We start from the raw sequence: 27,476 nt of genomic DNA, 5'->3' as shown, positions 1-27,476 counted from the left end.
TACACAAAATATTTATAAATATATGTATATAAAACAATTATTTTATGTATAGAGTGTATAAGAATGTTGTATCAAAAAAAGTAGGTCTTGTGAACTAGTTAGGTACATAAAAATAAGCCAAGGTAAAGAGATACTAAGTATAAAAACATCTAAAACGTGTAACTCTGGTTATGGATTTAACGTCTTTTATTTTAAGGTTTTGCCCTTCATTGTTAGGAAGAGTGAATGCGCAGTAGCGTTGTAGGTACATATTGGCGGGTGACACAGTTAACCCTCTGCTACCATAAGCGCGTGTTCCGTCCGAATTATTGTGTTTGTTTTGACGCAGGATACAAGCATATCTATAAACCTCATTGCTTTGTAAGACAGAGGATAACATATCAAGGTAAAATAACCAAATAAAATAATACTTAAAATACATATAAGTACATATATAAATAGAATAACATAGCTTTACTCAAGTAGTAAGCAATAAAATGTACTATATTATAGTAAGAATATCTCTGTGCAACAAAACTAGATGAAATTGCTTATACGGGTATCCTAAGTTATTACATAAGAAAGGGCTGTCCGCACTGCGTTAGGCTTCCCTTCTCAGGGAAGGGTTTTCTGAAGAATTGAGGACGCTAACCTACGGAACTCAATCGATGAAAGTGATATATTTTTCAACATATATGTACATTTCATTTATTCACAACCTACCATAACAATCATAGGTAAAGAATAGCTGCGATAATATTTTTATCACCTGCAGGCTACATCATAATTCATAGTGCTTAAACATATTATATTGAAAATAGATAACTAGTTGTCGCCCGCGACTTGTCTCGTGTTTAATGGATTGGTCGTTAGTTATTTGAAATACTACATAGTTATTTCATAATATTAGTATAAATAAACATAGGAAAACTGCAATTATTTTGTTAATATAAGTATAATATGTCTCAAGTGCGAGATAAAGTTCAAAAAATTATAAATAGTAAAATCATAAATAAATAAGAAACGTCCTTCTTTGAGATTCAAACTAAACAAGAAAGTAAAATAAGACAACACAGGAATAGTAGTTACAGATTTCAATAAATACTTACGTCCAAATTAACTTCAATTGTGTTAAAATATATAAAGATGTCTTAATGCCATGAACAAACCGTGACGTTCATGCATCAAATAAAATCATATGTTATAATGGATCTCGCTATCTCGAACTATAAAGTCTCGGACACTCGAACGAACTGCAGAAGCGCGCGGACCTATACAGCCACCTGCGAACTACGTTCGGAAGAGAAAAATTGTCCTCGTCAACATTGTTAATTCATTGTCATAGTTCGTAGATATTATTTCGATTATTTATATTTTTCAATTGTAATTGATATCAAGAAAAATCAGGTGAGCCATTTTTTATTTAAAAATACGTAACATGTTAATTATTAGACTAAATAACATATTTAAGTTTTGTTTAATAACATTAAAAGCACTGCTGCAAAATAAAAATAATAAGATTAAAAATAGATTTCGAATAATTATAATACGTATAATAGTTATATTTTATCTATGCTGAGCGTGAAAACGTAACCCATTTTCCTTCACATTACGCCCGCTACCTACAACTAACCAAAGTATAAGTAGGTCAAAAAATATCACCCGCCCACCACGTCAGGTCATCGACCTACTTAAAACATTATGACAACACCGCTAGAAAAAATAAAACAACTGATTACTTAACAATTATTTATATTTTATAATGTTTACTAATCAAAGAGTAAACTGTAATATCGGGATTTATTAATGTGCTTCTAAAAAGCCGTTTTCCTATTCAATATAAAGTACTAAAGGTACAACTAAAACTAAAGTAAGGATATTTTTATCAAGACGTGAAAGTCAAACTCTTTAGGAGTACGAGTATAGTAAATAATAATTGCGAGTGTGACATAACGTAGTGAACAATATGTACCTATTCTTGGTATGACTTGTAATTGTATGTATGTTATTAATCGCATTAGATATTTGTATAGAAATTGGTTTTAATATTAATTTATTACATTTTGAGGTTTAACAAAATGTGTTTGGTGGCATCTAATTCATACATCACAATAATTGTGCAATGTAGGCCATGGCCGCCGAGTATCGTACACAATGTTTAACCAATTGATAGTGTTAGTGTCCAATCATATGGACATTAATAATGTGACCAACCTACTCGTTTTAATTTCCAAAGGTTTTCAAAATTAGTATTGCATCAATAATGTTAATAATTGTCTGCATTAACCAGTGAAGTCCATGCAAATCTGAATTAGTCTGGATTTAGCAGTTAACGGGCAATGAAATGAACCGATTAATTTTACTATAAAAATATAAATAATAATCTTTCCGTATACCGTAAATGTGAAACAAAAATACATGTATATACTGGCTGAATCCGGTTCTACACCCGCGTTGAATTCAGCTTGTCAGTAAAATCCATTTAAATCGTGCTATTTTGAAGTTTCGGCCAATTTCCACGACAACTATAAATATTTAAATTATAGATTAAATACACAATTAGTAAAAAATTGTGTTATTTCTTTTCTTCAAACGACAAGGGAAAGTCCCTTGAAAGTGGAAAATGAAATCCAAATGATAACAGGCTCGTTTACAGAATTGCTGATGTATTTATTTATCATTCGTAACCGTAATAAACTTTAATAATTTAAAATTAAAACCTTTTTTTCTTTACAGCCAAGCCATTCTAGGCTGAAGATAACAAAACGTTTGTATCTAATTATGTTTTAAAATACACGTATTATTAAGTTTTATTCTTCAAACCTGAAGAACTTGCAACTATTAATCTCGCAATACATCCTCTAGAATTAAACTAGGTTGAATTAAAAACAAGCCTTATATAAAACTGAGCTTTGTTAGTTCATCGGGTACAAACTTCTTCGTACTAAATTAGTTCAGTTCAACAAACCTAGTTCAATGGTTTAGCCATAAAGGAGTAACAAACAAACAGACACAGACTTTCACATTTATATTATTAGTATAGAGAGCAAGTTATTTATTGATTTTTGTAAGATATTTAAAAATAAATTTTAATTAAAATGTACTGTTTATAATGTTGAAATATATGTCAACGGAGATACAGAGATTGAGGATAGTTTTCGTATATCGGAATAACAATGTACAGTCAGGGTAAGAAAACCTTCGTCAGTTTTCAAATTAATTCCCTTATCAAGTGCTAAACTCTTAGTAACTTTTGAAACTAAAGCACTAAACAGACAACTGCATATAAAATTAAACTTACTTACATAATATATAATATGAGTCGAGATGGCCCAGTGGTTAGAACGCGTGCATCTTAACCGATGATTACGGGTTCAAACCCAGGCAAGCACCGCTGATTCATGTGCTTAATTTGTCTTTATAATTCATCTCGTGCTCAGCGGTGAAGGAAAACATCGTGAGGAAACCTGCATGTGACAAATTTCATAGAAATTCTGCCACATGTGTATTCCACCAACCCGCATTGGAACAGCGTGGTGGAATATGTTCCAAAACCTTCTCCTCAAAGGGAGAGGAGGCCTTTAGCCCAGCAGTGGGAATTTACAGGCTGTTGTTGTTGTTGTTGTTTACATAATATGGTTGGAAACATGGTTCAAAATTGTGTAACATCTTTTGACAACGTCTAGTGTTATATTTTTATTGTTATTATATTGTCAAAATCTGTCTGTCAGAATCATATATTTTTTGCAATATCATGCAATCTTAGAATAAAAACGCTTGTAATATTATTCAGCCGTTATTCTGAGTGACGGTTAATGTAATAAATGACATGACGTGTGATGAGTGGTTCCATGGGCACCTTAAAGTTGTGGTAATTCCTTGGCCTAAACCCCACCGACGGTTTGACGGTGCAACGGTGGATAAATAATAACCAAAGCAGCTGTCGTAGAAAATTGCCGAAGTATTTGAGAGGACTTCAGAAGAACCGACAGGAGGTTTTTTCTATTTTACTGTTTGCTAGAAGCGACTTATAATGACATTGCGATACAATATGTCATTCTCGATCGGTAAAGCAGATTATCGCTCATACCGAGCACACGAAAATAGATCTTAAGGTGACGAACCTTTTCCTACCCTGACTGTACAATGTACATATTTGAGGAAAGATATGTCTCTTTCTTTTACTAGTTGTTTTTGTATTTTTTAAAAAACAATGTTTGCTTACAATATAAGACAAGTGTATTGAATTTGAAAAACGAACATTTATTTGGTAAGAATCAATTCAATGTCATAATAGATGTACAGTCGGGGTAAGAAACGGTTCGTCATCTTAAGATCTATTTTCGTGTGCACAGTATGGGCGATAATCTGCTTTACCGATTGAGAATGACATATTACTTCGCAATGCCATTATATGTCACGTCTAAGTATGAGTACTATGTAAGCTTAATTTTATATGCAATGGTCTGTTTAGTGCTTTAGTTTCAAATGGTACTAAGATTTACGACTTGATTAAAGAATGAATTTGAAAACTGACGAAGGTTTTTTTACTCCGACTGTACATTACTTTTTCATATTTTTTGTCAACATATTTAGTTATTTATTTATTGTAAAGTTACACCAAAGTTATGTTGTAGGATTTAAAAAAAAATCAAAATCAACTAACACTCAACAGTTCTACTTCTTTTACTATAATATTTTAGCAAACCATAACACTGTTAGCATAGAAAAAAAATACAACATCAACAAAAATCATACAGCACTTGAATAACGTTGTATATATATGTATTTATTAATTAATTACAGGATGACTTCTCCGGCAATAAGTAAATCACCAGAGAAGCAAAAGAGTGAAAATAAATCACCGGCGCATTCAGAAAACGCAGAGCAAGCACCATCTAACAGAAATTCAGCCACCACAATATCTTCCAGTGGGCAGCAATCAGACACGTTTAGCTGTTTTAGAATATTTAAACTTGCCGGCCTCATGATGAAGCAAGGATGTTAAATCATTTCAAGTCACAATGTATTTAAAATACACTGTTTATTAAGTAGAAAGTAAGTTGTTATTATTAAAAAGTATATTTAACAAAAGTGCAATTTCATCTAGAAATAAGAAAATATTCTTAGATGATGTCGTACTTAACTTATGAAGAATATTTTATTGTTATAGATTTATTTTTATGTTGATTTCAACTATAAGAAATTATTAATTTCAGCATGAACTAAAATGTCAAAATGTATGTAGAAAAATTTAGCTATACTTTTCATCGTTGAAAGTTTAGGTAATAGGCAATAGGCAAGACAAAATCAAGATTTATAATAGTTGTTATTGCAAACCATAGATATACAAAAAGTAATAATCCCTAAGTTTAAATTCAAATTTTATATTATTCAAATTAAACTTGTTATTTTATTGTGTAAAATAAAACTTAACTATATTGTGAACATTTTAAAAACTGTGTTCGCTAAAACAAGTACGATTTGCGTAATATATATTTTTTTAAAGTTTGACATAGTTTATTAAGGTAATTCAATAATTTATCGCCTCAGCCTAACATTTTAATAATTATTATTAATTTGATAGACACTTAGAGGTTTCTGTTGTTATAGTATCTCGTTTAAATATATATTTTGTTTGTTATTTAAGTAGGACAAATAGAAATGTTTATGGAAAATAGAAAATAAAGAATATCAAAAATGTATTAGTATTTTCTTCAATAATTTAATGAAAAGTTAACTTCATTGTCCCCATCGAATTTATAAAAATATTATTTAATTCTATTACTATTAAGCAACAACTGGGAGGATGATTAAAATAAAAACACTTTTTATGTATTATTTTTTTAATAGTATTGGTAGGTAGGAGGTACATAACACGCAGGAGTCTGGGTTTTTGGATAAAGGGAAGTTAAGATACAATACTATTTCAATATGTACAAAATATACAATTATTTCTAAATCCTAGCAAATTAAACTTAAAGTAGAAATATGATCACAATATTTTTTTATATCCTTACATTTTACTATATTAAAACCAAAGAGACAGGTAGCGCGTCCGGTCACAGCTGTTGTAATATAACAGTCTAGTCATCACCTTCACTTTTGCTGCACACTTGAGATCAAATGTTAATTTTACATATATTTAAACTCTATCAACTCGCACACAGACAACAGCCACCACCGCAAGCGACCCGCCGTACAGTACCATTCCATACCCGCGGAACCACTTCATGCTTGAAAACATTGCAAAAAACTAAACAATATTTGTCTGACGTCATGATGTATTCAAAATAAAAACAATTTTGAAGGCACCAAGAAGTGAGACTCTCATGGTCCTGACCTGTATATGCAAGAGGTGTTGAAACAAATAACTACACAAAACTATATTATACTTCTCACAGTTAGGTGATTTAAGTCTGCCGAACCTTATAAATTAGAAACAAAAACTAACAATGATCTTTGTCTCGAACATGGAATTCTTTGTGTACATTTAAATATTAGTAATTGACACCTTGACAAAAACATAGGATGTCATTACTTATTGGCAAAGACTTGATAATTATAATATTAAATAGTACTTTATGTCATTGCCAAAAAATAATCACACCACTGCAATAAATAAAGAATGAGTAAAAATACCAATTTGACCATAATAAATATTTCTTTTATAATTCTCATGTGTTGACTATCATAAATTTATTTCAATATCAAGACTAAATACTGTATGTTATGCTATGTTTACTGAAGACTTATTTACATTGATTTCCTTTATAAGAAAATCAAATAAGTGAACATTTGGGCATCCATTTACTAATAAAATTATGTTTTAAAATTAATGGACGAAGTGACAGTTCGTTAGTGTTCCTCCTAGCTATATTGAGAACTGTATGCGACGGAAACATGACGAAACATATACCATTTATACACCTATACATTAGTCCTTAAAAAGAATATACAATACAATATGTTACCTGTGCTGTTATTCCTATATCGTACATATAAAATTACAATACATAAAATATTTTGTACTTTATTTCTCGTACGACAAAAGAGTCGCACTGTTATCTAATTATACATTGCGAAACGACGATGTAAACATTTTTAAGCAGAAATTATAGGTGAAACATAACGAGTCATAATTATTAGCAAACGCCGAAGCTTTAGGTGAATTGGATGCAGACAATGATTTTTATAATTTATGAGAAGTACAATATTGTTAATTCGTGCAACTTATAATGACAATCAATAGTTAGTGACTCTAACATCACAATTTGTTTATAGTTATTTTTGTAGCATTCGCGGCAAGAAACGTTTCAGAGTAAAGAATATTGCGAGCGGTGCCACCGCTCGGACGAATAGTCTTTAGTCGAAGGAATTTATGCAATAAGTAACCAGCATGAGGCGGTCGCATGGAATGGGAAATTAACTGTAGAAACAATGTAAGTGTGCAACGGCGATTGTCACGTCGCTCGAATCAAAATGTTTCGAAGGAAATTCTATTATGAGACTATTTATAAGAAAATACGATCTTTCTAAAACACCCCTGGAAATATTTCTGGTAATTTGTAAACTTTACACTTTGGTCTTTTCGGTAGCCGAAAAGCATCGACGAGCTTTGTTTTAATATGTAAACATTTTAATGTTGTAATAATCATGAACGTATAAGCGATAAGTATCATTTACTATTAATTATATATTCAAATTATTTATTTTTACTTTTAAGGTTGGCGATGTGTTCAAAATTAAAGAAACCTAATTTCAAATGAGCTATACAAAAATAAAATTCGTGACTTGAGTAATATTAAATGATAGTTTAATAGCCACGATTTTTCTGAAGGTGAACTTATTATGTAATGAATCCTATATTAGTTATTAATGACAAAGGCGACGCTGCACGCGCCGTTGGCTACACATGCATTGCTCAGTATGCTTTTTTTAAGACTACCTATAAGCCTACGTAAAAAGTCAGAATCACAGTTTATTTTCCATGTGTAATTTTATCGTTTAATATACCGTTCATGTATCTTATTTTTACATAAAGAAATTATCATTCGATTCCCAGTTACAGAGTTATCCATTACCTACCGTAATGATCTAAATGAATAAATCGAATTTTAGTATGGATAGATTCGGTATTTACATGATTTAAATTACTTTAGATCCTAGGCTTAAAACAAAATAACAATTTACACTAACAATAAAAAATGCTCGATAGATTGCCACTTATCTAATCGGAACCCAAAATTAAATATACTTTATCAACTGACATCGCACGTCACTATCATACCTTTTTTATAAATTTAAACTCCGAATAAGGCCGAGCCCAGTCGACCATAACAAAAGTATTTTACAAAGCTATGTCTTAAATCTAACACTTAAATAGGTGACGGCGGCTTACGACTACGTGAAACTTTATACAAGCGCGCCCGCCGCCGCGACGCTAAGCCGTAACAATAAATACACTAACTTTAGTCCACTACAACGAACGTTCACTTTCGAAGAGGTAATCCAACGCAATTCCGAGAACACTATATTACTGTCCAGTATCAAACGTTTGATCGGCGGCTTCCACCAGGTCGATGAATAGCTACGATAATAGTAAAAATGAAGTTTCACAACCTGGATATATTTACAATTTTTATTAAAATATTCATCTAACAGTGTCCACTTCGGGTTTAATATTTGTCACGTTCAATGTTTATATTTGTCACGTTCAATGCTTATATTCGTCAAGTTCAAATCCTGGGATCAAGGTTAATATCCAATGGAGGCGAAGGTCGTCGCCTCGCGAGTCTGCGTCGTTCACCCGATGGCGGTGGCGATGACGATGAGAAGGTGCGCGATATTGGCCACGCGATGCATCAGATCGGGCGCAATACGATTTAGGTTTTCGTTCGCAAAGTCGCACGAAGGAAAGATGTGGACTGTATATAATGACTGTGGACAAAGGACAATAAAATGAAATTGTTCTAACCGAATCTTTTATTTCCAAGCGATTGTTTAATGTTTGCAAAACAACGGTTCGTCAATAAATCCATGCAAACTGAGGGTGACATTACCTGCTGGTGACCAGGGGTAGGTGCCACATTGACAATGCCGGCGGCCTGCTTGCGCTGCAGGTAGGTGATGAAGCCGGCCGTAAGGTTTGTGGACTGCTGTAGAACGTCCATATGGTCGCGTCCACAAGGCAGCGCCAGCAGCATACAATGTTCGTTCTCCAACTAAGTATTACATATATTTAAAAATATTATTCGATTGTAATCTTTTAAATTTTTAATTATTAGTTAATAAACAACATTTATTCAACAGCAAACTTGAGCCCCTTTTTCTTATAATATATAGAATAATATTTAATTGGGAATAGATTATATTAATGTAAACGACTGACCTTCATCTTACGGTGCACCTGGTCGAGCTGTGCGGGTTCGAGGCGCATTCGCTGCGCTATTCGAAGCAGCGAAGCAGCCGTACCGTCAGAATTGCGCAACAGTGCATCTGCCGCCACTCCGGGGTTTCCACCCACAAAATGCATCTGTACCGCAGCTGAATCGTTTTTCAAAGCCAGTAATCCTTGCCACATTACAGGATACCGCTGCCGAATGTAAGATTTTTTTTTATAAATTTTTGATTAATAGTCTAGGCGGTTAAATAATCTCACGAAACCTCTTGTGATCTAAAGGACAAAAAAATTAGGTTTCGAAATATACGTGCAAACGACTCACCCGCAGCAACATCTGCAGCGAGTCGGCCTCGCGCGGCACCTGCGACGCGTGCGGCGGGCCGGGCGGGCCGGGCGGCGGCAGCGCGGCGGGCGGCCGCGACGTGCCGTGCGCCGGCGGCGGCGAGCGCCCGCAGCGCACGCCGTACACTGCCGCCACAAGGTAAGAGTTACGACGCGCTCACTCTCCGTGCGGAGTAATACGTGCGTATAGACCGAACGCATAATTTATAAATTGCAGGCAAAAGACAACTTTAACAACTTAAACGAACTAAAAATGTAGGATAGTGACGTGGGATGTAAAAACACATTCATGGGCCACTAAAAAGTTACTGAATTTTATCAGAGCCTAGAAGATTCCCGGTTTTACACCCTCCTGAACTCTTTCTGTTCCTTTCGCATACTACATTCTTTAATTAAATAATTTGTACACCCCTACCATCCTATCTCTCTCCTCTACCAAAGATTGCCTGGAAGAGATCGCTGTTTTAGCGATAAGGCCGCCTATTGTACATTTTTCTTTTCTTTGTTTTTGTTTTACTTTACTATTTTTGTCTATATTGGTGTGCAATAAAGAGTATATAAATAAAATAAAAATACATTCTATTATATGTTGCACACACACTCGTGAGCTATAATATGTTTCACAGTAAAATATTATGTGTATGCATAGTTATCTATTATCTCTCTCTCTATAAAAATGGCCTCCGTAGTCGAAATCAGTCAAGATTTTAAAAAGATAATACGTTCGTAATGATATAAATACTTACTGATGTGCCTGTCGTGCGGCAGGGGCGAGGGCGAGTGCGCAGGGCGGGGCACGCGCGCTGACGGCGGCCGCCGCAGCTCCAGCGGCGGCGTCGGCGCCTCCGAGCCCTCCGCCTCCAACGCGCCTCTGGTCATATAACATACATTTTTAGACACATAATAAGTTGTGCAGCAATTTTTAAATTATATAGACTTAAAAATGTTTTTAAATATCAGAGAAGTCAAGGGGGCAAAAAGACACCTGATGAAAAAACATAGTTTAATTCCTAGGTAGTAGGAATTAAATTATGTTTTTTCATCAGGTGTCTTTTTGCCCCCATTCACATTCCGATATTTAAAAACAAGACACATACTAACAACTTTCTTATTGTCAATAAGGCGGGTACTAATTTATATTAATTATCACAAATTCATTAATAAGTTATATAGAATTATTAAGTTTTTTTTTTTATAATAATGGTCGGCGGACGGGTAAATGTACCCGATAATAAGTGGTTCCATTACCTCCCGATGGCATTCAATCCGTATAAAAGCCAATAATTTCTAACATCGCCAATGTGCCACGGCCTTAGAACTCAAATGTTATATCCCTTATGCCTGGCTTTGATTTTAAAAAATCCTGTTCCCAATATCTTTCAAATGGTACAAGTGATTTGATTGAGTGGATTCATTATATAAATAGTACAGTTTACTATTTATATAATGAATCCTTATATAATAATTAGTCATTTCGATGTTAAGAATTTATCAATATCAATATTTTGTACTAAACTAGTGCATAGTAAAAACCATAGTTTCTTTGTGTGTATCTTTATTTAAGCAATATCTCAAGCTTACAAACTAAAAGTATTACAAACCTCGTAAAAGAAGTGGGCGTGGGCAGGTTTTCGTACTGCGTAGCCCGAAAATGCTGTTGATACATCTGATAATGGTGATGCGAAAAATGAGGATACATTCCTTCGCCCTGTTAAAAGATAATTAAAAATCATGTTAAAGTTAAAAAAAATAAAAAAGCGGCGTCTATAAAATAAAAATTAATTACATTATGATATACCGAGGTGATAGGAGAAGTCTGTTGATGTGCAGGCGGAGGACTTCTAACTAAATCTGCAGACTATTCCGGATAGCATGAACAAAATTACCCTCTTTATACATATTTTATGTTTGGTAAGATACATATCAGGTAATCTAGGTAATAGGAGGATGAACTAAAACAATAACATCACACTCACCATTGACACTTGGCCTTGAGGACTGACTGCAGGCACGCTCGTTATGGTTACTCGTGAACCTGAAATATTACCAAATGTGAGTATTAAAAGTAAAAAACTAATCTTCGTTTGATTCTTTTTCTTGTTGTCTTTATAACGTACCCGGGTGATGTTGGGGACCGACGACAGCGACCTGCTTCGAGTGCGGCGGATGGTGTGCGCCGCGGGGCAGACTAGCCGGCCCCGCGTAGGCGCCGCGGAACCCGCGCGACGCACCTGCCACACCGCCCAGCGCGCTCGCCGCACCGGCCTCTCCTTCTCCGCCTCTGTAAATAAAAAGATATCGGTCACATCTCGTTTGTTAGCCGAGAAACTAAGTTTTCAATTGTTACATCGAAGGTGTGACGGTCACTCTTTTAAATAAGTAAAAGTAAAGTAGTTTACATATATTTTTAATAGTGAGCGGAATTTACCTGACGAGAATTGGTGTGACACGGTCGGGCGGATGATGTACGGATGGTGGACGATGTGGAAGGGCCGGCGATTGGACACGAGCGTCGGTGGCCTCGGTCGCACCGACCGGCATCATATTAGACGGTACATTGTCGACGATGCGGCGGACGTACCCGGCGTCTCCTACGACTACCTCACCGGGTGCAGCAGGAGAGAGATCAGCGGCGGGTGGTAGGAGTCGTTCTATTTCCGGTTGTCGCTCGGATAACGGAAGCGGCCGTTCATGCACAATCGGAGAAGCACCTCCCACCCGATTCGTTGCATTTGCAGCTGCCTCAAAGGCACTTGCTAGTTTGGCGCTTATCTCTGATATCATTTTCTTAGGCGGTTTCATTATAGGAGTTGGATTGTTGGATGGTGGAACAACGACTGTGGTTGAGACAAGAGAAAGAGTAGACGAAGTGGTAGTTGTCATTTTGATCATAGTTTCAGTTTCAATCTTAGGAGGAGCAATTGGTTCGACTAACTTTGCTATTTTAGTTTCCTTAACTGCGTCATCCTTCTTAGCATTCTCATCACTGCTATCTAACGAGGCATCGGACAGACTTCTATCTCTAGTTCTTTTTACACCTCTTGGAGACTTTCTTGTGTCACTTTGAGATACTTTATCAATATTTGTTTTAGCGCCACTTAATCTTGTAGATCTTTTTTTATTACTTTCTTTATTATTTTTAAACTGAACGGTGGAACCTTTGATTACATCATCGATTACGTCATCAACAGTACTTCGTTGAATATCCTTTTCCTGTAGACGTCTAGATTTTCGAGTATTTGCCGAGGGAGAAGCAAAAACTTCAATTTTATCCTCTTTCGATTTCTCTATACTTTTCACTTGGTCTTTCGGTGTAATACTAAGAGTTGATGTTGCAATAGCATTCGAATGCCCAGAAAGAGGACTTTTTATAGTCAAAATTAAGCGGGGTCTAACTTCAGTTTTATTCGGTGATGTCACGGTTTCATCTCCAGAGTCTTCGTGAAAATCATAAACATCACCTGGCATATTGTTTAAATTACTACTCACTAAACTTTTAATTTTTTTATCCGCTTTTAGCCTGCCTCTGCCACGTTTTGAACTCCCTCTGGATGGTTTACTTATTTGACGAGTTTGAACTCGATCTTGATTTTTATCTGTTCTTTTACCCCGAGCACTTCGACCCCCCCTTTTTCCAGTAGGTGTTGTTTTTTCCATAATAGATTCTTCATTCATATTAGTTTCATGAAACGGTTCTTCTTTATTCTCTACCTGTTTAAAAGATTCTACTTTGGATGGCTCAACTTTATTGGATTCTTGTTGCTCAACCGATTCAATTGATAAATTTGTTTCCGTTTTTGAAATATCTGTTCCTTTTGTGATAAGGTCGCTCACTTCATCAATTTCTTCTTTCTTTTCATCTAAATGTTCATTACATAAAGAATCTACTTTCTTGATGACAGACTCAATATTCACATCTTTAGCTGTCCAGTACTCATTTTCTTCAATATTTTTTGTATCATTATTAACATTTAAATTATGATTAGTAATTAGTCCAAAAAATGGTTCTTTGTCTTCTCTTAAATCGGATTTTTTAGAATTATCATTGATATCATAAGTAGGGTTCATTTTATCATTTTTATCTTGTACATTTGGTAAATTTTCATCTACTTTGTTTTGATTTGTAATTTTTAAATCATTTTCCTTTGAACAATCTTCGGATTTTTCAATAAATGTTGAAAAGTCATTGTCGTTTTTAATTTTTGGTATTTCCGGGCTCAAAGTCTGTTTTGACATTGGTATCTGAATTTCTTCTTTATCTTTAGCGGTATAATCTGTACTTTCTCTTTTATCGTGACTTTGTGGGATTAGTGTAATATTTTTACCAACATTTATTTCTACTTTTTTGTCAGGATCATTACTAATTTTAATTTCATTTGTATTGTCTTTTAATAATTCCTCGAAGTCTGTTTCACATTTGCCTATATTTTCAACAGGTGATGTAGTAGGTGCGGGAGCTGAATTTTCGAAATTTAATTCTTTACAAGGCGCCTCAATATTTTTATCACATTGGTCGTTTTGTTTGTGTTGAGAATCAGGATCGCGCTGAGTATGATTTAGTAATGATATTGGCATAAGGTTATCAACGTGATCGCTTTCACTTCTTGAATGTAACCGTATAGTTCCTTTTGGACTTGAACTTTTTAGTAGTAAGGGAGTCATAACTACATTACCAAGACTGGAAGTAGTCACTACGACAGAATTAGATGGTTCTGATTTACCCAAAGAAGATGCCGGCTTTATTGTGGCCATGGATAAAACAGAAGGTGATCCTCTGTTTGCGTCCAGCTGTACAACATTTGTCATGGGACTTGTCGTAAGCAATCTTTGTGAATTTATCGTATGTATAACGTTTGAGCCATGTCCTCTACTAACGGTAGTTTCTTGAAAATTGGAAATGCTTGATTTTCCCGTACCTTGTATAATAGACGAAGTTGAATGAGAAACACCAGCCACGTGTATTATAGGTGAAGAAACAAATGGTATGTGGTTATTATGGTCAGATTTGCTTGTTTGTGTTTCTCGTTTTTCGATCAATTGATTCTTGTTATTTAATAATACTTTATTAGAAATATGTAAAGCTGAATTGATATTATTAACGTGTAATGCATTCTGCATTGGAATAAGACGATTTGGTGTCATTACTGTATGATTTGAATTTGGTGGTAATCTAGTTGGAGACAAGATAATGTTAGCTGTATCAGTAATATTTTCTGTTTTCCTGCAATCTGTTGCTATGATCTTTTGTTGATGCATCAGCTGTTGATTATTCACTCCGGTTCCTTTGGGTTGTTGTATGACGTTATTAGCGTTTAATTGTTTAGAAATAGGGGCTAGAACTGGTGTAACCGGTAATCTGTTGAAATGTATTGGGGTACCTTGGGTTTGTACCAAGACTGAATTAGGTCTATTAGGGGAAACCATAGTTCTAGCACCGTGAGGAATATGCACAGTTTGAATTGGACTTAGTGGTGGTTGTTGCATTCTAACTACAGTTACTTGACCTGGAGATCGTTGTTGAAGAGCATTTGGGGAAGGTAATCCAACTGAATTTATGTTTTGTGGCGAAGTATTTAATACCATATTTGACAAACGAGGTGAAGTCATAGTTTCCGTTTGTTGACTAGGCTTCGGGCTTAGTAATATTTGTTCGTTGGTCATTCTAGGTGAAATAACAATACCTTGGGGTTTTTGGTATATAATATGAGGTTCAGGAATTTTTATTGTAGGTGGCTGCATACTAGATACTTGAGGTCTAATCATTTGGTTTATAACTTGATATGGTGGATTCACTCTATTTGTATTTATTATAGGCCTCAAGGTATTGTTTACTTGCATATTTTGACTTTGTGGAGCTTTTATCTGAACAATGTTGGCCGTAATGTGAGTAGGCTTGTTTTCACTGCTGTCTCTACTTGGTATTGAACTTACAGGAATGTTAAGGAGATGTGGTTGTTCTATCAACTTATTGTTTGATAAAGTCCAAGAAGTAATAACTGGAGTTGCAGTAGATGTTATTTGTTGAGCAGTTTCTTGTTTCGTTAAAATCGGCTTACTTTTACTCTCATTAGAATTTTTAGGTATTTCATTTGACTCTTTAGAAATAGTTTGTACTATATTTGTCTTCGGCTTAGTCACAATAATATTAGATATTTCTGTAGTTTGCGCTAGACTTATTTTCGTATTATTGTTCAGAGATTGGTTAGCGGTTATAATATTTACTGGTAATCTTTCAATAGGGTCTTGATTTGTATCCTCAGTTTCTTCTGTGTCGGTGTCAATTAAGAGTAAATCATTGTCAGAAACTGGTGTGTCCGGCTTCATTTCCATTTCACTTGCATTTAAATTTTGCACTGCTTGTCTCATTTCTTCTGCATCTTCTTCAGGAATTAATTCATTTTCAATAGGTGTAGTCTCAATTTCTATCTGATGAACAGTATTGGTCTCCACTTCTTCATAACCATCAAAAGTATTCACCTTTCCACCAAAACTCTCACCCAATAATGCAGCGACGGCATCTTCTGTTTCTTCCTGAGAAATAATGGCACGAGGTTTTTCTTCTATTTTTTTATCAATTTTACAAGAATGTGAATCATTCATACTTTTTTCCGATTGTTTTTCGGTGTCTTTTTCTACATTAGGTATACTACGTACTGCATCTTCACTTATTTTAACATCCGTATCTTCTTCATTTTCAAGAGTAAAGGACGAAAGACTAGACTGTTTATCTGTTTCAATATCAAGTGGCGGATCTTTAGGTAATGGTACTTCACTAATATCTTGCACAATATTATCTATTGGAGGTGGCATCGGAATATCATTAACTTCAATATTTCTTGTTAAATCATAATCAATTTCAATTCCATCATCTACTACTAAGCGATTAGGGGTATCGCATTCATTACTTTTCATATCATTATTTTCGTCTGATTGATTCAGGAATGGGGGACTATCTGTTATTCTTGGTAAACTTGGAGATTCAGATAGAGACTTACTATCATCCGACTTATCAGTCAATTCCACTTTCTGTATATCATTTGGCAATGGTATATCAAGCAACATCGTTTTAGGAGATAGTTGTACGTTATTTTCCATGAAAGTGCCCTCCATTTTAGAGATTTTTTCATGATGATAGCTATGATGGTGTTCTTTTCGACTTTGCCTTTCTTCTCTATTTTTCTTTTTCTTTTTCTTTCTTTCTCTAGATTCTTTTTTGCTTTTATCACTATACTTATTAAAAGTAATAGATTCTCTCTTATAATTAATATCTGGATATTTTAACTCATTTTCTGATTTTTTAGAGGCAAAATCGGTTAAGCTTTCCTGCTTGGTACGATTATCATCCATGTTTGAACTGTCTGCAAACAAACGAGCTTCGATTGCCTTACTAACAGCGTCAACATCAAGGCTATTATCATCGTCCTTAGTGAAATATCTTTTTTCTTTCCTCTTTTTTTCTTTCTTTCGTCTACTATCATCTCTCTCTTTAATTTTTATTTCGTCATTATTTGGCATAGCTTTTTCGTTGCTCGTACATACCTGCGATTCAAATTCTAGAGGAAGAGATTCTGTTTTAGTACTTATGTTTCCTGAATCTCTATCAGACTCATCTGAAAGGGGACCAAATATATCTTCCATCTTGCCTTCTTTTTTATTATTGTTGGAAACTGTTTCTGCTATTAAATCGTATGACTGATGCGGTGAACGTCTCTCCTTCTTAATTTTTACTTTTTCATCTCGCAATTCATCAGTGTCAAGACTTTCGCGAATTTTCTCTTTTCGTTTTTCTTTTTTATTGCTGTGACGACGACTTTTATCAGGATTTTTGTGTTTAGTGTCTATTTCTGAGGTAGTTTCATGTGCAGTCTCTGTCTTCGTATCTTCGTCAGAAAATGAAAACTTATATTTCTTCTGTTTCTTTTTATGTTTTTTACGTATCTCAGATATATTTCGATTTGGTGGAATAGACTCATTTTCGGATGATAAATCATTAGGATAGTTTTTTCCGAATGACATTCTATAATCAATTTCAATATCTAAGCCCGACTTTAATCGGTTGTCTTCACTGTCACTTTTTCCGAATAAATTTAAAAGAGATGTTTTCTTGACCTTATCTTCACTTGATTCTTTCAGATCCATATCTTTAAATTTTTGGGAAGATTCAGAATCTGAAAATATTTCTTTTTTTATTTTATCAATAAAATTAGGACTTCTATTTAAATTTCGTTTGGCATTCTCTTCATCGGACGTATCCGACATAATGCGAGTCCGTGAATTTTTACGAGATAGCTTATTGCGAGAATCTTCTTCATTACTTGCTACATCAAAATAATCGTTTGGTCTATTTCGATCGTATTCCAGACTAGAACCATGCGATTTCTCACGCTTTTTGCTATGTATTACAATATGATCATCATCCGTTGAACTATCCATAGAAACTTTATGACATTTACGGCGTTCATTTTCAGAATCGCTATCTTCATCCCAACTTGATCTTTTCTTTTCTTCTCGTTTTGCTCTACTTTGCTTCAACTGACTAAATTTAGCTTTAATTTTTTCTTGACGTTTTTCTTCTTCCTGTTTTTGCATATTCTTGCATGATCTAGCTTTAACTTTATCATACATGGAAATATATGTTGGTTCATCATCAACTATATCAAATATTGAGTGTTTTTTCGGTTCGTCAGAATCGGAGGTATCTGTACTTTGAACTTGTTTACGATTTCGTCTTTTATTTGGATCATTACGTTCATCCCTACTTTTACGATCAGTAGACATTCGCTTTTCCCTAGTTTCTTTTTTCTTGTCATCATTTTTAACCTTTCGATCTTCTTTCATCTTATTACTTATTTCTGCTTGTTGTAAAGCATCTTGTTGCATTTGAAGTTCCTGGATCTGTTGCAACTGCTGTATACGTTTCTTTTCTTTCATTTCTTTTCGCATTGCTTTTTGCCTTTCGTCTTCTTCGCTGGATCTAAGTTCTAATGTGGCAAGAAAATCAATATTATTTTGAAGCGATTCCGATGATGCATCTGAGCTTCCAACCGATTTATCTTCATTGTCTTGTGACGGACTTTTCTTAGTTTTATTTTTCTCAATTCCGGGTTCTTTGATATCACAATCCTTTATATTAGGAAACATGTCATCTGGAGGTTTGACCTGATTTTTCTTATCATCTTTTGTTTTACTTTCAATTATCTTAGCGAAATGACCTTTACTAAACTTAGTAGTCTTATGTCTTTCTAAGCTCCTTGAATCTTTAGATTCGCGACGTTCAACCTGACGACTTTTCTTATTGTCTTCATTAAGACAGTCTATGCTATCTTGCGATGACATTCTTCGTTTATGTCCAATATGAGACGGTAAGCTTGAACATGAATTAAGTCGCTCTTTACGTTTAGAATCGAGGTTAGGTGAATCGACTGAATAATGTCGTTGTTTTTCGGATATATCAGCCTTAGTTTTGGTCGCATTTTCTATGTAATTATCTACTTTATTCTTGTAATTGTGATCACTACATTCTTTTTCTTCTTTTAGTTTATGTTTAAAGTGTTGCTCACCATATTCTTTTTCCTCTTTAATTTCACTTTTAATTTTAAGTTTAGTATCCAATTTATTAAAATCATGAGACTTCGATATTTCTTTATCAACTTCAAGTTTATGAATTGTATCAACACATTTAGACCGACATTTTGGCTCTTCTTTTATATCAGCAATATCCAAATCTTTTGATTTCAACGAGTCATGAGACGCTCTCGATGTTGTGGAATCTGTAGAATCTTTTCGACAAATATCTCTTGAAGATTCATCTCTCGAACTCTTTCTGCTTTTTGAACTATCAGTTTCCTTTTTCATATCTCGTTTAAGATCACTATCTTTTTTAGACCGATCGTGTTTGTGTTTTTCCTCTCGTTTTAAGCTTTTGGTCAATATGTCCACTTCAATCAGGTCTCTCTTTCTTTCCCTTTCAGCTTTATCTTTTTTATGATTCTCATGGCGGGCACTCTTGTCATCATGTCTAGATTTTTCAACTTTGTCCAAAAGCTTCTCACCCTCTTTATCAGTCTTAACCTTATCAATTTTCTCGGAATTAAATTTTATGTTTAAAAGATCTTCTTTCGATTTACGTTCTTTTTCGTTTCTGTCAAGTTTTAAACTCTTGTTAATTTTAGATCTTTCTTTTTCAATATCTTTATCAACGCGGTCTCTACTATGTCTAATTTTATCACGGTCGTTTTTGTTACTTTCATCCTGTATTTTGTCGCTGTCTGTTGTAGCTCGATCAGGTGAAAACAATTGGTTATTAGTATGTTTTGATTCATCGACTGACTTATCTATAGATCTAATACAGTCAATGTTCTCTTTTCCACTTTTATCTTCTTGCAAAGACGCTGTAATAGGTTCACATTTTTCTTTATTATTTTTATCGTTATATTTACTATCTTGATTCGGTTCTGAATTCTTTTTCATTAACTCCACATAATTTATAGCATTGAGATGGTTGGCTGAGTGTACTTTATATGTCACTGTTTCTTTACTTATATGATTTTGAAATGATTTTTCTTTACATCGTTCAGTTTCTTTTTTCAACCGAAAACTCGATTCATGCATTTTACTTTCTTGTTCCAGCTGTTGTTTAATGTCTTCTTGGATGATGGACTCAGTTTTCGTATCATATTCGCTCTTAAAAATATATTTTTCATTTGGATTAATTTGAATGTCTAATTGAATTGTCTCTTGTTTGATTACTTTACCATCTTGATTACGTATTTTAGCTTCATCGCGAAAGCAATTTCTTTCATATTTACTTACTAATGAATCACTGGTTTTATGAACAGATTTGTCTTCGATGTTATCTTCTTTCTTAATGGTTGTTATTTTTTCTTCATGGCACCGACTTTCTTTCAGTAGATTTTGATCCAACTTTTGCTCCTGAGAAGCCAAAAAAATATGGTCTAGTGGTCTAACCAGATTGCCCTTGTCGAAGGCGATTTTATCGCTCGCTGAAGAATTTTTCTCATCTAAGATTAAAATCGACGAGTTTCTTCTTTTGCTCTCATGTTTGTCATGTTCACCATCCAATTCAACTCTTGTCTCCATCCGGTCTCTTTCAATGGGTGGCGATGCTTTCTTCTCGGAAAACTCTAATACCGGTCTATCAGTGGAAGGTGTTCTTGTTCTTAATCGTGACTCATGTAAACTCTCAAAATCAGTTAGTTTGGTTATTCTTTCCAGGGGTATTGGATGTAAACGTTCAATTTCATCAGTCTCTCCCAACGAAATTATACTAGCAGCAGATGTTGTAGTTGTAGAACAGGGTACCGTTGGGGCAGCTACGGAGTGCACAGGGAATGGGTATCGTAGCACACGAGGAACAGCCGTTGGTAATGAATGAGGGCTACTTGCTGGACTTGGAATCCTTGCAGCTCCCTCCAGCCGCTCCGAGTCTTCATCAAACACGGAACGCTTTGCAAGTAAAGAGAGAACTACCTCCGAAGGTTTCACTTCGTTGACGTCGAGTTCGAGCAAACGATGACGAAGGCGAGCTCGATCAGGAGCATCAGCATGAGCGCGCGAGCCGGTCCACCTTTCATACTTCTCATCGAGAGAGCGAATACGCTCCTCAAGCGAAGGGGAGTGTGGAGCGGAACCACCGCTCGAGGACGAAGCGGATGGCGGTCGCGGCGGGGAAGCTGGTGCGGGAGGTGGAAGCGAGCGTGGTTGTGCGGGGGCAGCACGTAGCAGTTGCACAGCGAACTTCGGTAGTGGCAAACTCATTGGTAAAGGTGGTCGTTCACGTGGAGGTCGACGTGGCTCAGTGGGAGGAGCGTCTGGCTCATCGCGTAGGGGTGTTCCAGCACGTGAGGTTCGCGAACCCCGAGATCCCGATTCATCACGGCGGCGTCGATGTCGCCGTCGAGAGACGTGACTGCGTGATCCCGATCGCGATCGCCTCGATCCAGCGCCGGCGCTGCGATGTCTTTCCTAAAACGAATAACTTTACTCTTAAGGTCGCATCCATAAAATAGCAACAAGTATTTAAATTAATTAAACAAAAATTCATAACATTATAAAGAAGTTTAGTAAAACCTAGTATGTTCTTCAGAAATGTTGATGACATGTGTAATAAGATTTTAAGCGACGTCAATTATATACATTTATGTATGATTGATAAATTATTAATAACAATACTAACGAACCTTTGACAATTTTCTTTCCTCAGGACTGGAGTCACGTCGATGTTTATGTCCACGATGTGGTGACACAACAACCGATTGGAGTCTATCTTCATATGTTGCTTCATCTGTTTGTGGACTTGAACCTAGTTCATCATATACCCTGGAAGAATTAAACTCTACCTTAATAAACCTCCGTTCCAAGCTTGTTTTGTTGTGAAATGTAATTTATCTTTGCAAACGTTTTATCACTACTGTAATATAACTTAAACTTGTGTATGCAAGTTTAAGTTGTGATGTTGATATTTGAATCGTTTTTAAAAAAAAAAAAAAACGCAATATTAGCACAAATTTAAAGTAGACATATTATATAGATTGGTAAATATGTTACCCAATATGATTTTTGTATTACGTTTATATGTAGCTATGTTTATTTTATTTGTGTACCTGTATCTTCGATCAGCAGCATATTCAGCAGGATCGTAATGATCATGTGCATTATAACGGGGTGTTCTTGAAGACGAACGACCGAAGCTCGGAGCTCGAGATCGCGGTGCTCCCGCCTCGAATCTTTAAATAGTAATAATATACTTTATATAGTAATATAAAGTATGTATCGAAGCAGTAGCTTCGATACAATTTTTGATATACGATATAAAAAAAATCAATCACAAACCGTATTGACTCGTGCCTCGTAGCCGGCAAAAACCGACCAGGTATATCGCTGACTACTCTTTCTGTGCCCGCTAATGCCGCAGATCCGCCATGTTTTTCTAATTGTTCATAGAAAGCTTCCTATAAAAAAAAAACGGAAATTATTGTCATCATCATATTGTCTGGAGTACTAATTTGACTAAAAATGGAGAACTTGACTCATGTTATGTCAGTAATGTCTCAAAATTTCATATTTCTGTGTATATTATATGAAGATGTTTTAACGTCACTATTTTATTGAGCTTCTCATGAAATATAAGTAATTCTCATTCCTAACTCTACACAATTGGTCAACAATAGATCCATGGAAGTCGAGATGGCCCAGTGGTTAGAACGCGTGCATCTTAACCGATGATTGCGGGTTCAAACCCAGGCAAGCACCGCTGATTCATGTGCTTAATTTGTCTTTATAATTCATCTCGTGCTCAGCGGTGAAGGAAAACATCGTGAGGAAACCTGCATGTGACAAATTTCATAAAAATTCTGCCACATGTGTATTCCACCAACCCGCATTGGAACAGCGTGGTGGAATATGTTCCAAACCTTCTTCTCAAAGGGAGAGGAGGCCTGGCTGTTGTTGTTAGATCCATGTAAGCGTGTGACCTGGCACTCTCTGGAAGCGTAGTCGACGCAGAGGCGCGGATGGTCGGGCTCGGCGGCGGAGAGCTGCGCGGCCACGCGGCGCAGCTCGCGCACGGCGCCGCCCGCCGCCGCCGCCTGCTCGAAGTGCACGAGCGCCGCGCCCGCCGCGCGGTCCACGCACACCGACGTGGCCGCGCCGCACCGCGACACCGCGCCCAGCACCTGCGACCATTGCGGACCTTCGAACTACGAGCGTTCGATGGTAACAATTTCTCGGAGGCCTGCCTTACTTTGCTCTTTTTATAGCAGCGGATCGACTCTAACGAGTATTTATTTGTTAAACCTTTGTTGCTCGTGACAATATACTAGTATAGATACAGTAATAGTATGACTCCCATAAATTAGCCCTTCATGTTTAATATTTCTATATAAAGGATAAATTATATGGTGTACTAACATTATGTATGCATAATCTATATATGCAAATTTCCAAATCTTGTCTGAACACTTCAACTACAATTTAGTCACACTTCAACTAAAAACTTAAAAATAATATTAACAACAACCATTTCTTAATTAATAAAATATTGGTAAAATTTGTTTAAGTTTTTAATAACTTAAAGATAGATGTCAATTTACAATCGGCGAGGTTATGGGGTGAAGACTAAAAATCTAAGGCTGTGTTTTACAAACTCTTCTTTTGAAGCCGACTAACAAAATAACTTTTCAAACTTTCTCGCTTACTTTAAGCTCGAAGACTTGAACAGCTTGTGAGTAAATGAGATTATAATTTATGAAGCATCTTTAAAATAAACAGCTTTATTAACCTGCTTTTCCGTATGCTCCGTAAGGCCGTCGACCCAAACGCAGGTGGTGGCGACTGGTTTCCCGAAACCTAACTTGACCCGTGAGCTGCCCACGTACTCGCCATCCATAGCCCGGATCGCTTCCACGACGCTCGAGATGGACGCGTACTGACAGAACGCATAGCCCGCTCCGCCACCGCTTCCCTTTTTTATATCGATTTCTATTATACGTCCAAAGTGCTTGAACTTATCTCTTAATTGTTGCTGGGTTACATCTTTTTCTAAATTTCCGATAAATAACGTCCTTGTTGCCTGTAACAAAAACGAAATACAATTGGGACATGTGCTTTATAGTATCTTCTGCACGATCGGCTATTTGTGCAGATATGCTGCTATCGAGGATATAAGGTCAAGCGAAAATCAAATGCATGTTTAAAATCTATGAAAAGAATGATGAAAAATGTACCGCACCTTCGGATGGTATTCATCAATATCAGTCTCATAAGGTTTCGCCGACTCCGCATCATCGTCGCAACTTTGGTGAGGTGCCACTGAGATCTTGCAACCAAAAAAAAGCTTATCTTGAGACACTTCTAGTGCCTTTTCTACGTCGGACGGCTTTTTAAAACGGACAACCGCATAGCGATCAGCATTCTGACCGACCACTTTGACCCACACCACCTTTCCATGTTTTTTGTATTCATGATAAAGGCCATCTTTAAGTGAGCTATCGGTCGATCTAGTCGGCAAATTTCTTACACAAATTGCAAGAGGTCTTCCATTCGCCGTTGATGGCCACTGCAATGTAAATAAAACCACCAGTAAATTAAACATGATGAATTTTAATCGATGCTTATTTTTGGTATTACTCTTTATGTTTGGAACAAGTTTGTAATTTATCGAGAATAATAAAAACCGTACATAATATTTGTGCATGACACCAAGTATATCAAATATAAAATTGTTTTGAATTTTCAACATACATCTTGCGAATGTTTAACTATATTCGTTCTATTTTTTTAAATAAAGTCGGGCGAGCATATTTACCACCTGATAATTATATGTTACCGATCTCAAAAACATTGGAGCCGTATAAAATACTAAGCATTCCTAAGAACATCAATGCGCCACTAACGTTTGGGACTAAGATGTTATGTCCTTACCTGACTCTTTAAACCGGAAGACAACAACACAACAACAATTACATGCAAAATATTCTCGAAATCTACCACCAAGCAAACCTAATTTGGTTTGCATACAAATATCCTTAAAAGATAAATTATGCTTTTCCTGAATTATATATGATATAGGTTATGTTTTATATCAAATAACCTGATGCGGATGCGGTGGAGGCGTTCGTCTCGCATTGTGGTGCTGAGGGTGGTGGTGTGTGGCCGGCGTGGACGCACGCGACGTGTCGCTGGGCTCGGGCGAGCTGGACTCGGAGCGCGACGAGCCCGAACCAGAGAGCCTTCGTCGCCGCTCCGTGCCGCCACCGGGCGTGCTGGGCGTGCTCTCTCCGCCCGCCCCGCCCGCACCCGCCGCCCCGCCGGCCCCGGTTGCGTACCATCGGTGATGAGGTGTCGTCCTGAAAACATAAATCACACAAAATTGACGTTGTTTTTACCACGATCCCTTATTAAACTATTACACCTGTTAGTTAGTATATATAGCTCAAATCTTGCAACTAAACGTTAAACTAGTTTCAATACTAAATGTTTTAGGTTTTAGTGAATAAAATATATAAAAGCTTGTTTAAAATATGTGTATGTATTATTTTTAAATTATTTTAGTAAGCAAACAATACCCAATGACACCATAAAAAGTAAAATAAATCGAAATTATTTCTCAAGATTTTTCATTTAAATTCTCACTAATATTATAAATGTAAAAATGAGTGTTTATTTCTTATTTTCATACACGTAGTCGCGGGTACTGAGAAGGACATAGAATACCTATTAGCCCTCCCCCTTTCCCGTGACGGGCGTAGAACCAGTAGAAGTATTGTACTTCTTTCACTGAATTCACATTATATAATTTACAGGAGAAAAGGTATTTTTCCACAAACTCTAATGAGGTTCTTATGTATTCATCAAAAGTAGTGAACCTGCTTCATACCATTTTATGTACTAACGGCACTGTTACCATCCTGAATAAATAACATATATATTAGAGCTGTACAACTCTTTATATTTAAAAAGGACCGTCTTTTATGCTATTTCAAATAAAAATATATTTTATTAAATCTTAATGTAAAACATAAGGCCTATTTCAATATTTGTAAGAATAGCAACCGCTGCGTTTCTAGCAGCGATTCTTTTGAAATGGTAAATCATTGGCAATAGTAAAACTTTTGTATTAAATTGAATTGAGTACATTCAAGCTGGGTTGTCAATAAAAGGCTAATTAATGTTGGCTCTAACATCTGCATATGTATATAATCTATACTTATTGTTGCTCTCAATTATAAAATCCTAAGAGTACTGTTTCACCATTACATCTATATAATGATAAAATATGTTTCGCCTTTAATTTATAAGGCCAACCAGACTCTACATAACGGCTTTATGTTAATTTTGTTTATGGTATTGCATATTTACTCGAAAGTGGTTGGTGTGCCTTCTTTTCAATCATTTTAGCCGCGAAATAACATGCATAAGAATTGTTAAGAGTGTCAACGATCAGTTTTGGTGACTTATTGTTATTATTATTTATGACTAGTAAAATACATGAATTTTTTGAAAGGTTGTCGTGGTCATGGCATAGACGTTAAGCAAATATAGGAAGTAGTCAGAAGGGGTAAACTAAAATCCTATTTTTGACCAAAAATTCTAAAATACTATACACAATTGTTAACTAGAATCTAGATCAGTTACGTAGTTAAAATATATTTAATTCTTCAACGGTGATATACTATTACACAATAAACGCATGTATATTTCATCACAATAAGAATTATTTAACATGAATTATTCTTCTATATATAATGGTAATCTATATGTGCATGCATGCATCATTGTCATATAAGTAAACGGACTGGCAAATGGGCCACCCGATGGCCTCAGTACTTAAGTAATATTCATGATTAGAACTTGGCAATTCTGAGTTTTAACATAAGAATGATCCATAAAAAGTATCGTAAATCATAACAATTATTTTAATTCCATTTATTAATAGAAAAATTGTTCTTCATATTATAATGACATTGTGATATAGAATCCAAATTCACGTTAATAAAAAATGCATGAATGTACTCTAACTGTATATTATACGTTATAGTTAATTAGCATCTTAAGCGTCAGTTGAAGTATAAAACTATATAGGACCTCAATAGAAGGGTGACTTCACATAATATGCCGTCGACCCATGTAGAAAGAACAAAAAACACGACGCAAACAGCAAACTTAATAGGGTATTCCACTATGTTTGAAAAAGTACTTCAACGCACACATAGATTTCGGCAATATAAACACG

General features: G+C 35.5%; 1 protein-coding gene and 1 long non-coding RNA gene across 5 annotated transcripts in view; one reads left to right on the top strand and one right to left on the bottom strand.

Annotated features, from left to right (window-relative positions):
• The first annotated feature begins 175 nt into the window (after positions 1-175).
• LOC124536809 lies at positions 176-4,830 on the top strand. 2 transcript variants are annotated; one of them, XR_006966904.1, is made up of 2 exons: positions 176-385; positions 4,786-4,830. It is a non-coding gene; the product is annotated as an uncharacterized LOC124536809 (long non-coding RNA). The 2 variants fall into 2 exon arrangements; XR_006966905.1 differs by lacking the exon at positions 176-385 and adding an exon at positions 1,080-1,386.
• Positions 4,831-5,807: 977 nt separating this feature from the next.
• The window catches only part of LOC124536808 (protein split ends-like), a 77,217-nt gene continuing 55,548 nt past the window's right edge, over positions 5,808-27,476 (bottom strand). For 2 of the 3 annotated variants that reach the window (XM_047113413.1, XM_047113414.1), the window contains exons 4-19: positions 25,335-25,590; positions 24,474-24,800; positions 24,024-24,314; positions 23,218-23,418; positions 22,577-22,695; positions 22,348-22,470; positions 21,925-22,063; positions 12,153-21,709; positions 11,842-12,005; positions 11,701-11,759; positions 11,326-11,432; positions 10,471-10,595; positions 9,705-9,850; positions 9,371-9,574; positions 9,042-9,203; positions 5,808-8,919 (exon numbers count right to left, since the gene is read on the bottom strand). In XM_047113413.1, the coding sequence (XP_046969369.1) occupies positions 8,785-8,919; positions 9,042-9,203; positions 9,371-9,574; positions 9,705-9,850; positions 10,471-10,595; positions 11,326-11,432; positions 11,701-11,759; positions 11,842-12,005; positions 12,153-21,709; positions 21,925-22,063; positions 22,348-22,470; positions 22,577-22,695; positions 23,218-23,418; positions 24,024-24,314; positions 24,474-24,800; positions 25,335-25,590 (12,115 nt within the window). In that variant the 3' untranslated portion in view covers positions 5,808-8,784. The other variant, XM_047113415.1, reaches the window with a different exon arrangement.

Source organism: Vanessa cardui, chromosome 17, assembly GCF_905220365.1.
Source record: "Vanessa cardui chromosome 17, ilVanCard2.1, whole genome shotgun sequence".
NCBI classification, from domain to species: Eukaryota; Metazoa; Arthropoda; class Insecta; order Lepidoptera; family Nymphalidae; genus Vanessa; species Vanessa cardui.
This window is presented reverse-complemented; position numbering and strand designations above follow the sequence as displayed.